Source organism: Notolepis coatsorum (genome assembly GCF_963971535.1).
Source record: "Notolepis coatsorum genome assembly, chromosome: 10".
NCBI classification, from domain to species: Eukaryota; Metazoa; Chordata; class Actinopteri; order Aulopiformes; family Paralepididae; genus Notolepis; species Notolepis coatsorum.
Window position 1 is genome coordinate 14,427,116 of NC_140174.1, and position 13,471 is coordinate 14,440,586.

General features: G+C 44.2%; 1 protein-coding gene across 1 annotated transcript in view; it reads left to right on the forward strand.

The window, feature by feature from the left end:
* ift140 (intraflagellar transport 140 homolog (Chlamydomonas)) overlaps window positions 1-13,471 on the forward strand; it is an 84,979-nt gene that overhangs the window by 59,523 nt on the left and 11,985 nt on the right. The window contains 5 exon segments of the mRNA XM_084323550.1: window positions 1,017-1,160; window positions 1,447-1,575; window positions 3,101-3,283; window positions 5,499-5,705; window positions 8,968-9,180. Coding sequence (XP_084179676.1) covers window positions 1,017-1,160; window positions 1,447-1,575; window positions 3,101-3,283; window positions 5,499-5,705; window positions 8,968-9,180 — 876 coding nt within the window.

Below are 13,471 nucleotides of genomic sequence, written 5' to 3' on the forward strand. Positions count from 1 at the left end.
CAGGTTCTGGTCGTTGAGGTGATGTGAGCGGAGAAGTTCAGCCGGTCGTCAAGGACAACACCTAGGTTCTTGGGCGGTCGGGGATGAGGCTGCGGCTACATTCTCCACGGTGGTGGAAAGGTCAGTCAGCGGGGAGGATTTGGCCGGGAGGTGATTCTGTTTACTGCAGAGCGGTACTGGGGGGGGGACTGGGAGACCCATGTTACTGACCAGACACTCTGTATCAGTGATGGCTGTTTACTGCAGAGTGGAGGGACTGGGAGACCCATGTTACTGACCAGACACTCTATATCAGTGATGGCTGTTTACTGCAGAGCGGAGGGACTGGGAGACCCATGTTACTGACCAGACACTCTATATCAGTGATGGCTGTTTACTGCAGAGTGGAGGGACTGGGAGACCCACGTTACTGACCAGACACTCTATATCAGTGATGGCTGTTTACTGCAGAGCGGAGGGACTGGGAGACCCATGTTACTGACCAGACACTCTTACATCAGTGATGGCTGTTTACTGCAGAGCGGAGGGACTGGGAGACCCACGTTACTGACCAGACACTCTATATCAGTGATGGCTGTTTACTGCAGAGCGGAGAGACTGGGAGACCCATGTTACTGACCAGACACTCTATATCAGTGATGGCTGTTTACTGCAGAGCGGAGAGACTGGGAGACCCATGTTACTGACCAGACACTCTATATCAGTGATGGCTGTTTACTGCAGAGTGGAGAGACTGGGAGACCCCTGTTACTGACCAGACACTCTATATCAGGCTGTCAGAATGTAGAACTATTCTTTTAACACGTAGACCACTCAACAAAGAAAATACCACTTACAGGACCTTTTAAAAAACGGAATAAAAGCAGAATTTAAATAGTACAAAAACAAGGGAGAAAAAACAACAACATTTGATATAAAATGTATCCGTTTGGTTGTTATCAGTCTGTATGACGTGTACCAGGATAGGAATCTGCCTAGTGTTGTTGAGCGTTGACGTGTGTTCCTTCATTTGACAGGCGTCTGAGATAGCCAATGACACGGGGAACAGGGCGGCGTCCTATCACCTGGCCAGACAGTACGAGGGTCACGACGAGATCAAACAGTCGGTGCACTTCTACACGCGGGCCCAGGCCTACAACAACGCCATACGGCTCTGTAAGGTGAGGCCAGGAAGCTCAGGAAGCTCGGGAGGTAGAGCGGTCGTCTGGTGGTCGGAAGGTTCCCGGTTCGATTCCCGCTCCTCCCGGGCAGCGTGTCGAAGTGTCCTTGAGCGAGACACTTAACCCCTAACTGCTCCCGATGAGCAGGTCGGCACCTTGCATGGTCGCCTCCGCCGTCGGTGTGTGAATGTGAGGAACAAAATCTTAAACCGCTTTGGATAAAAGCTGTTATATAAATGCACCATTTATTCTGATTCTGATTCTGATTCTGGTCGTGTCTCCCCAGGAGAACAATCTGGACGACCAGCTGATGAACCTGGCGTTGCTCAGCAACCCAGAGGACATGATGGAGGCCGCCTGCTACTACGAGGAGAAGGGCGCCCACATGGACCGCGCCGTGGTTCTCTACCACAAGGTCTGACCACAACAACACCTCCTCTGCCTCTCAAACGGCCTCAGGGCCGCGCCGTGACTTCATGCATTCTGAATCATGCCACAAGGGGGCGGTAGAGCATAATACATATTTCTCTTTACAGGGCAACAGTGGTGAAATCTAACCATGTTACAAGAATGTCATTAATGTCACACAGCAACATGTAGTGGTCTTGTTTCCAACTTATAATCACTTGAATGAATGAATGAATGAATGAATGAATTGTTTATTTTGAATAATATAAGATAATCAAGCCGCAGACTAAAGATGCACTTCTTCAATCATTATCTGAAATCTAAATCTTGTCTTCTTTTTAAGATTTTCCCATTAAAAGTTTTAAAACACATGGTGACAACCAACCCCATAGTGTGTGACAACCATCCCCATGATGGGGTTGGTTGTCACAATGTGTCAGTGTATTTGATAGGTGGTTAACTTTTTGTTACAATACGTTGGAAAATGAGAGGGATACACATTTCAAGCCAACATCTTAAGCTTCAATTTAATGTAGGAATGACTATTGACAGATGTTTTGATTATGAGCACTAGAGTAAAAAGTGTGACAACGTCCCCCGTTCTCCCCTACTTATCAGGTGTTACCCCTTATTGCAATAAACCCTTAACAAATTAAACTTAGCAAAAAAATACAGGTAAATGTAAGTATTCCCCGTAGGTTGTAATATCAGGAGTTGTAAGCCGGAAGGATTAAATACTTGGTACTAAGCAGGAAGGATTAAGTACTTGGTACTAAGCAGGAAGGACTAAGTACTTGGTACTAAGAAGGAAGGACTAAGTACTTGGTACTAAACAGGAAGGATTAAGTACTTGGTACTAAGCAGGAAGGACTAAGTACTTGGTACTAAACAGGAAGGATTAAGTACTTGGTACTAAGCAGGAAGGACTAAGTACTTGGTACTAAGCAGGAAGGACTAAGTACTTGGTACTAAACAGGAAGGATTAAGTACTTGGTACTAAGCAGGAAGGACTAAGTACTTGGTACTAAGCAGGAAGGACTAAGTACTTGGTACTACAGTAAGCGAGAAGGATTAAGTACTTGGTACTAAGCAGGAAGGACTAAGTACTTGGTACTAAGCAGGAAGGACTAAGTACTTGGTACTACAGTAAGCGAGAAGGATTAAGTACTTGGTACTAAGCAGGAAGGACTAAGTACTTGGTACTACAGTAAGCGAGAAGGATTAAGTACTTGGTACTAAGCAGGAAGGACTAAGTACTTGGTACTAAGCAGGAAGGACTAAGTACTTGGTACTAAGCAGGAAGGACTAAGTACTTGGTACTAAGCAGCAAGGACTAAGTACTTGGTACTAAGCAGGAAGGACTAAGTACTTGGTACTAAGCAGGAAGGACTAAGTACTTGGTACTAAGCAGGAAGGACCAAGTACTTGGTACTAAGCAGGAAGGACTAAGTACTAAGCAGGAAGGACTAAGTACTTGGTACTAAGCAATAAGTACTAAGTACTTTCTCCCTGACCTCTGACCTCTCTTCTAGGCCGGTCACTTCTCCAAGGCTCTGGAACTGGCCTTCTCCACCCAGCAGTTCTCAGCGCTGCAGCTGATAGCAGAGGACCTGAACGAGGACTCAGACCCAGCCCTCCTGGCGCGCTGCTCCGACTTCTTCATCAAACACGCCCAGTACGAGAAGGCCGTGGAGCTACTGGTGGCAGCAAAGAAGGTAGTGTGCGTGTGTGTTTAGTTTAGTTTAGTTTAGTTTAGTTTAGTCTAGTCTATTACAGCTACAGCATTGCAGTAGCTATTCTTCCTGGGGTCCACAAAAAACATACATTGTGACCGTGAAACATTACATTACAAGTAAACATGACAGGACTAGGACACACACACACGCTCACAGACATAATACTTACATCATAACATATAATATTACAAGTAAACATGACAAAGGACTAGTACACACACAGACAATACTTACATCATAACATATAATATTACAAGTAAACATGACAAAGGACTAGTACACACACAGACAATACTTACATCATAACATATAATATTACAAGTAAACATGACAAAGGACTAGTACACACACACACACACACACACACACACACACACACACATAATACTTGCATCATAACATATAACATTACAAGTAAACATGACAAAGGACTAGTACACACACACACACACACACACACACACACATCATACTGACATCATAACATATAACAGTACAAGTAAACATGACAAAGGACTAGAGACTTGGACTAGTACACACACACAAGACAAGCTTCAATATCCAGTAATCAAACTATGTGAAATAGCTAAGAATACTTAACTGTACACAACCATATGCCCATATATATATATATATGTGTGTGTGTCACTGACTGTGAAAGTGTGTCAGCCTTCTCTCTCTGTGTGCGTCAGCCCTGACGCAGGGCCCTCCGAGAGTCTGCCGCTCGTACATCGGTCGTCGTCTTCTCCCAGGGGGGGGGGGTCCTGTGAGCCGGCACCCTACAGACGTACATCGGTCGTCTTCTTCTCCCAGGGGGGGTCCTGTGTTTCTCCCTACAGACTTCAGGGGATCTCTATAACGAAAAGAAACACGTTGACCTTTCCCAAACCCAAACAGATGTCTGGAATTGCTCACCTTCCTGCCAACCCTGGCAGAGACGAGTGCTCCTGTTCACAGACACGTTCACAGACGTGGTTAAAGACCAGCGCACCTCGAAATCTCCCCTTGGAATGAAATCAAAGATCGCTTTCGCTTTCCTCTCGCAGTCGTGAGAAGCAATAATATGGTTTATTTGTGCTCAGGAGATGCAGTATAACGGCCCTCACTGCCGTGAAAGTAGGCAGGTGACAGATTACACACATGTGCTTGGTGAGTGATATTCAGTGTGGTTCTTACGTTATAGAGCTCTCCGGCTGTAGGAGCTCTGTGGAGCAACAAAGCACCCTTTGGGAGAAGACAACAACCGATATACAAGCTACAGGGTCTTGTTTCATGGCTGTATGTGTGTGTACATGTGTATGTGTGTGTGTACATGATTGTGTATATGTGTTCGTACTAGGAGCCGTAGTCGACTGCCAACCTCTTAGTCGAATGCAAAAAAAAAAGAAAAAATAAGTATAATCATTTCAATTTTTTGTATCATTCTTTCCAAAAGCAAAGAGGCCTAGAAGCCTGGCTAACGCTAATGGCGCGCATACCAGAGAGGCGAACTGCCTACGAAAACGGGCACAGAGGCACTGAAAGAGGAATTCACCCGTCTAACGAACACACTAGACAAATATCAAGATGTATCCATCAGTGGACCAATTGCATGCTTTTGCAGAGGACACGAAGCCTTCAGTCGACTCCTTCAGACATTAAGCACCCCCCACAGCCCAAATGGAATGATACCATTTGTGAACCTTTTTTTATTTACATTTTTTTCTTCATTTGGGGGGGAGGGGGGTAGTCGACTAACAATCGACTATCGGAAAATTCCGGCCAATCAAAGTCGACTATACAAATCCTTAGTCGAGGTCGGCCCTAGTTCGTACACATTCGTTTGCCTCTGTATCTGCGTGTGTTCACATGTATAACAATTCATTTCAAAGCTTTATTTAAACCCGTCACCCTCATTTACAGCGACGATGAGCTCACATAACAACACACAGTTTATCAGCAATTTCATACATATAGACACAACAAATAAGATTAAACAATAAGCTAAGACGGTTACAAGTCGACACATGGTGGTCGGAGATCATACTTTTAAAGGTCCCATGTTTTGCTATTCCTTTCACTATTTGGGCAATGTTACACAATTCCTGTGAGTCTATGGAACACATCTGTAAGGTTTAAAACAAAACAAAAAAAATCAGCCAGTGTGTGTGTATGTGTGTGTGTGTGTGTGTGTGTGTGTGTGTGTGTAACCCAGTACCACGAGGCGCTGCAGCTGTGTCTGGATCAGAACCTGACCATCACCGAGGAGCTGGCGGAGAGCATGACCGTAACCAAGGAGTCCAAGACCCTGCCGGAGGAGGCCCGCAAGGAGCTGCTGGAGCGGATCGCCGACTGCTGCATGAGGCAGGGCAACTACCACCTGGCCACCAAGAAGTACACGCAGGCGGGCAGCAAGCTGAAGGTGAGGAGAGACTGTATATATAGTATATACTACTATATATAATACTGTGATACAGACACCCACCCGATACAAACACAGCTCTCACCACTAGACTAAGATAAGACCCCCACCCCGATACAAACACAGCTCTCACCACTAGACTAAGACCCCCACCCTGATACAAACACAGCTCTCACCACTAGACTAAGACACCCACCCTGATACAAACACAGCTCTCACCACTAGACTAAGACCCCCACCCCGATACAAACACAGCTCTCACCACTAGACTAAGACCCCCACCCTGATACAAACACAGCTCTCACCACTAGACTAAGACCCCCACCCTGATACAAACACAGCTCTCACCACTAGACTAAGACCCCCACCCTGATACAAACACAGCTCTCACCACTAGACTAATACACCCACCCTGATACACACACAGCTCTCACCACTAGACTAAGACCCCCACCCTGATACAAACACAGCTCTCACCACTAGACTAAGACCCCCACCCTGATACAAACACAGCTCTCACCACTAGACTAAGACCCCCACCCTGATACAAACACAGCTCTCACCACTAGACTAATACACCCACCCTGATACACACACAGCTCTCACCACTAGACTAAGACCCCCACCCTGACACAAACACAGCTCTCACCACTAGACTAAGACCCCCACCCTGATACAAACACAGCTCTCACCACTAGACTAAGACACCCACACCGATACAAACACAGCTCTCACCACTAGACTAAGACCCCCACCCTGACACAAACACAGCTCTCACCACTAGACTAAGACCCCCACCCTGATACAAACACAGCTCTCACCACTAGACTAAGACCCCCACCCTGATACAAACACAGCTCTCACCACTAGACTAAGACACCCACCCTGATACAAACACAGCTCTCACCACTAAGACACTCACACTGATACAAACACAGCTCTCACCACTAGACTAAGACACCCACCCTGATACAAACACAGCTCTCACCACTAGACTAAGACCCCCACCCTGATACAAACACAGCTCTCACCACTAGACTAAGGCCCCCACCCTGATACAAACACAGCTCTCACCACTAGACTAAGACCCCCACTCTGATGCAAACACAACTCTCAAGGTTATGGTTAGTGTAAGGTAACAGTGTGGTTATGGTTATGTCATGGTCCCAGCCGGGGATCCTTCCTGAACAATGTGAACAGTGGTGTTCTGCCGCCCTCTGGTGGCCAAACGCAGCAACTCCAGAACTGAACCTTCTCAGGCATTTAGGCCTAGGTTTGCTGGATACTATTAATGCTATGATTAATGTTCTGCCTCTGTTCATGTTGTCTTTCCCCGGTCTGGGTTGTGTTTAATGGGTTCATCTCTTTACATATGTTTCCAGTAAGGGTTAAACTCTTTACATATGTGTCCATTAAGGGTTAAACTCTTTACATATGTTTCCAGTAAGGGTTCTTTTCTTTACATATGTTTCCATTAAGGGTTCATCTCTTTACATATGTTTCCATTAAGGGTTATCTCTTTACATATGTTTCTAGTAAGGTTTGATCTCTTTACATATGTTTCCAGTAAGGTTTGATCTCTTTACATATATGTTTCCAGTGGTTTATTCTTTTTGCATATGTGCTTCTGGTGTGGAGTTAAATCTCCTTGCATATGTGTTTCTAGTCTGAAGATAATCCCTTCACATTTGCTTATATTTATAGTGTGGGATTCTCTTGACAATTACTATGTTTTCATTAGTCTTGTTCATGCCTGGTCTTGAACCAGCGGGCGCTCCTTAGTGATCACGGGTAGTATTTATACCTGCCCGTTTCTCACTTCCTTGTCGCACCATTGCCATTGTTTTGTTTTCTTCCCTTGTGTTCAGTCACATACTCTCTTCACCTTTGTACCGTTTTAACGTGTATCATTATTGCTTGCTACTGCTAAGTAAAAGCCTGTTCATTTTCATTCCGTCGTCTCTGCCTCTACTCTCCGTTATCGTGTTCAGCATTTGGGGTCTCCTCACCTATCCTCATACCGAACCCTTAGTTACAGGTTATGGTTAGTTTAAGGTAACAGTGTGGTTATGGTTAGTTTAAGGTAAGTGTGGTTATGGTTAGTTTAAGGTAAGTGTGGTTATGGTTAGTTTAAGGTAAGTGTGGTTATGGTTAGTTTAAGGTAAGTGTGGTTATGGTTAGTTTAAGGTAAGCGTGGTTATGGTTAGTTTAAGGTAAGTGTGGTTATGGTTAGTTTAAGGTAAGTGTGGTTATGGTTAGTTTAAGGTAAGTGTGGTTATGGTTAGTTTAAGGTAAGTGTGGTTATGGTTAGATTAAGGTAAGTGTGGTTATGGTTAGTTTAAGGTAAGTGTGGTTATGGTTAGTTAAGGTAACAGTGTGGTTATGGTTAGTTTAAGGTAAGTGTGGTTATGGTTAGTTTAAGGTAAGTGTGGTTATGGTTAGTTAAGGTAACAGTGTGGTTATGGTTATGGTTAGTTAAGGTAACAGTGTGGTTATGGTTATGGTTAGTTAAGGTAACAGTGTGGTTATGGTTAGTTAAGGTAACAGTGTGATTATGGTTATGGTTAGTTAAGGTAACAGTGTGGTTATGGTTATGGTTAGTTAAGGTAACAGTGTGGTTATGGTTAGTTAAGGTAACAGTGTGGTTATGGTTATGGTTAGTTAAGGTAACAGTGTGGTTATGGTTACTTTAAGGTAAGTGTGGTTATGGTTAGTTAAGGTAACAGTGTGGTTATGGTTATGGTTAGTTAAGGTAACAGTGTGGTTATGGTTATGGTTAGTTAAGGTAACAGTGTGGTTATGGTTATGGTTAGTTAAGGTAACAGTGTGGCTATGGTTAGTTAAGGTAACAGTGTGGTTATGGTTAGTTAAGGTAACAGTGTGGTTATGGTTATGGTTAGTTAAGGTAACAGTGTGGTTATGGTTAGTTAAGGTAACAGTGTGGTTATGGTTATGGTTAGTTAAGGTAACAGTGTGGTTATGGTTAGTTAAGGTAACAGTGTGGTTATGGTTATGGTTAGTTAAGGTAACAGTGTGGCTATGGTTAGTTAAGGTAACAGTGTGGTTATGGTTAGTTAAGGTAACAGTGTGGTTATGGTTATGGTTAGTTAAGGTAACAGTGTGGTTATGGTTAGTTAAGGTAACAGTGTGGTTATGGTTAGTTAAGGTAACAGTGTGGTTATGGTTATGGTTAGTTAAGGTAACAGTGTGGTTATGTTATGGTTATGGTTAGTTAAGGTAACAGTGTGGTTGTGGTTAACAGGCCATGCGGGCGCTCCTGAAGTCAGGCGACACGGAGAAGATCGTGTTCTTCGCCGGCGTGTCTCGTCACAAGGAGATCTACATCATGGCCGCCAACTACCTGCAGTCTCTGGACTGGCGCAAGGAGCCCGAGATCATGAAGAACATCATCGGCTTCTACACCAAAGGCAGAGCTCTGGACCTGCTGGCCGGCTTCTACGAGGCCTGTGCCCAGGTAGAGTAGCACCCAGATAGATGGATAGATAGATAGATAGATAGATGGATAGATACTTTATTGATCCCCTTAGGGAAATTCAGTTATCCAATAGCTCTCATGGTTGACATACGTTAAGGTGTAAATGGAAACACAATGAAAGAGTCAAACGAATGAAACACTGGCGGACAAACAATAAAATCAAAAACGTTTTTTATTATTTTTTTTTTATGTAAAAGTTTAAAAAGGTAGCAGCAGTAAAATAGATCAATACATTAACTCAATGAGCGCCTAGGGGTCGCTGTTTACCGTCTGGTAAGAAGGCCATCACTGTAATGCAATGGGGGAGAATGCCGTGTTTGCGAGTGCTAAAACTATATTAAATATTATAGCTATGGATCTAATAAACACGTCGATTGTCAGTGAGTTTCTTCCAGTCAACATGCACAAAACAGATTGTTTTTTCATACATACATTTCCGTTTTATACCGTGGTGAATATGAGTATATTTCCAGAGCGATTCTGTCTAATCTCAAGAAACTTGAGCAAACTGCGCTTCAATGTATTTCCTTAGAAATCGTGCCATTTGTCGCTTGATTTATGAATAGTTCTGAAATAAATGCTAGATTATCGGTATTATGTGTCATCATGCACGAACAGAAGCGGGGGCTGAAAAGTCAGTCCTCCGTGCTTTGGTCAGCGCCAACAGCACTCACACACACAAACACACACACACACACACACACACACACACACACACACACACATGCTATGATCGTTACGAAAGAAACATCGGATTAACCCAAGATTGGTAACATAGAGTCCTTACCTCACATCTGATGTACTGCAAAAAGATTAATCCAATTCCTGATCGCCATTCCAAATATTGATCGCGTTTATTGATCCAACGTTTCTCCACCAAAACACATGAATTCACGGCTCCAGTGTCCCCCAAACTCTGTGTTATAACGTTACTGCTTGCCCGAGAAGGAAAACCTGGACCGGACTTGTTAGATCGCTGCACAGCCCCAGCCAGAGGGATTCCAATGATGTGCAATACCGGCCGGAAGGCGTTAGGCGGCGGTATTGGCCTTTTGCGAACTCAGACCCATTCCCAAATGATAACACCAGGCTGGATGGATGAAAAATGAATGCATATGGCGAATAAAAGAAATAACGATTAAAACCCGACTTCTCTCGTGATTGGCGCTCAAGCAATGGCGAGTTAACCCGACTTTTTTCGTGGTTGGCGCTGAAACAGTTAAGGTATTATTTGCACATTGTCCAATTTGGGAGGATTGTCTCTAAACAGATGGTGGAACCTTCTGAAGGGCCTTATTGTACATGTTCAGTATGGATGGTCCCAGTGGGAATGAAGCTGCTGCTTGGTGCAAACCTTTCGTTTTTTAGTTTTATATTTTGCCTTTTACTTCCATCAATTTTGTCGTTATACCAATGCTGCCGGGAATTGAAGATGTCTACACTACCTGGCCGCTCCCAACCTCTTATTTTATGTTATCAAACTCAAATTTGCAGTCCACTTCATAATGTTAATCAGTGATACATACTGTATGTGTATGTAGGGCGAAACCAGTACTAGTAGGCACAATCTATAGACCGCCAGAACAGAGTGGCTTCTATGACACACTTGATGGGTGTTTAGCTGGGGTGCAGGGGGTAGAAAAAATTCGTATTGGGGACTGGAACACGTATATGCTGCGTAAAGCAGCACCCGTCTTCAAGGCCTTCAGTAGGTTTTCTGATCTGCACGGTTTCAGCCAGCTAATCACCCAACCCACAAGGGTATGTGATTCGACACAAACCACCATTGACCTCATTTTGACCTCTGACAAGTCCATGATCTCCAATAAAGGGGTGATAGCATGCGGGTTAAGTGATCATTATATGATATTCTGTACCCGCAAAAAGCTAAAACAGAAGGCCGGCTGTCACAAAACAGTCACATCTAGAGACCTCAAAACCTACTCTAGAGAGGCCTTTAACCAAGAACTGGGGAGCTTGGACTGGTCAGATGAACTCAGTGGTACACAGGTTGAAGAAACATGGCTTTGATTCAAAACCAAATTCACAACAATACTCAACAACATGGCCCCCCTAAGAACCACCAGGGTTAAAAATCGCGCTGAGCCATGGATGCACACTGAAATACTGGCCGCTATGAAAACCAGAGACAAAAAATGCTCTGAACTTCATAATAGTCAGACAAAGCTTTCCAAAAACTCAAACAGTGAACTCCAAGCCCACGTGGTTGAACTAAAAATTCAAAGAAACAGACTAAGAAATTACGTAAACACCATGATCAAAACCGCAAAAAGAAATTTCATCAATGACAAAACTGAGGAAAACAAAAACAAACCACGTGAACTTTGGAAATTACTCAATAATCAACTAGGCTGCAGTAAAAAACTTAAAACCAGATTCTCAAACATAAACGTAAAGACGGACAACACGCTCATCACAGACAAGCTGGATGTAGCCAATTACTTAAACATCTTCACAAACATAGCCACAACACTGGTAAACAAACTACCCTCCCACTCAGGGCATTATGGGGTAGAACACATAGTAGCATACTACAAAAACGACTTCAAACTTGAAATGAAACAACCGATGAGGTACTCAAAAAATTTAGCGCCCTCCAACCTAACAAGGCCACTGGCCATGACAACATCCCCTCCAAATTCCTCAGAGACTCAGCAGCCGCCATCACCCCAGTCATCACACACATAATAAACCTCTCTATAAAACAGGGACACGTCCCCAATGACTTCAAAATTACGAGAGTGACCCCTCTGCACAAAAAGGGCAGCAAATTAGACCCAGGCAACTACCGCCCTGTTTCTATTCTTACCTCCATCTCAAAAGTCATGGAGAAAATAGTCTTCGAACAGGTCGAAAAGTACCTGGCGGAAATTTTTTTTATCTACGAATTCCAATCTGGCTTCAGAACGTCCCACTCCACTGACACATGCCTCCTCTATTTGAACGACCACATCAAACAAGAGGTGGACGCGGGCAAATACTGCGGCATGGTCATGCTGGACCTACAAAAGGCCTTCGACACTGTCAATCACTCCATTCTGATTGACAAGCTAAAAGCAATTGGTTTTGATAGTTTATCAGTGAGCTGGATGCAATCCTACCTGGAGGGGAGAGAACAGATGGTAGAGGTAAACGGTACTTTATCCCCCCCCTCACAGTGAGCTGTGGTGTTCCACAAGGAAGCATACTAGGACCGCTACTGTTCTTAATTTATGCAAATGACATGTCGTCAGCCTGTGACTGCAACTTGTTACTGTTTGCAGACGACTCAGCCCTGCTGGTCTCTGACAAGAACAAGTTGCAGGTTGAAAAAACCCTCAGCTTGGAACTAGGCAAAATCTGCATATGGCTCGCTAATAACAAACTATCATTACACATGGGCAAAACAGAGTCCATTCTCTTCGGTTCAAATAACAAACTCAGCAAGACCGACGGCTTCTCAGTTACAGTGGGTGACAATATTGTCACAAGGAAAGACGAAATTACTTACCTGGGTTCCATCCTAGAGGCAAATCTTTCCTGTGACAAAATGGCATCCAATGTAATAAAAAAAGTCAACCAACGAACTCGATTCTTGTACCGGATCTCCTCTCTGGTAAACAAGAATACCCTGAAGACTCTGGCAGGAGCACTCATTCAAGGGTACTATGACTATGCTTGCACCTCATGGTACCAAAGCACCTCAAAGGCGCTAAAAACAAGATTACAAACATCACAAAACAAACTGGTCAGACTACTACTTGACCTTACACCCAGAACCCACCTCACCCCTGCCCACTTTGACAACCTAGGATGGCTTAGAGTAGACGACAGAGTACAGCAACTTGCAATGGGCCTGGTCTACAAGATACACTATACGACTAAGGTACCCATGTACATGTCAAAATACTTCCCAAAGGTCAGTGAATACCACAACCACTACACCAGAGGAAGCTCAACAAATCATGTTAAACCCAGATTCGGCTCAAACAAGGGACTAAACACGTTTCGCAATTATGCCACATCAATGTGGAACGCCCTACCCAAAGCTGTAAAGGAATGTGAATCCCTACCCACATTCAAAACCGCTCTTAAAGAGCACCTACGGGAGGCTGCAATTCGAAACTGGCCACCGTAAATGCCCAAAACCCCCACCACCTCCTAATAGACAGTCTCCTCCCCACCGCATGTATATTATTCTCTCCCCGCCGTATGTATATATTCTCTCCCACCCACCCACCCCCTCCAAATGTACAGTCTCCACCCCACC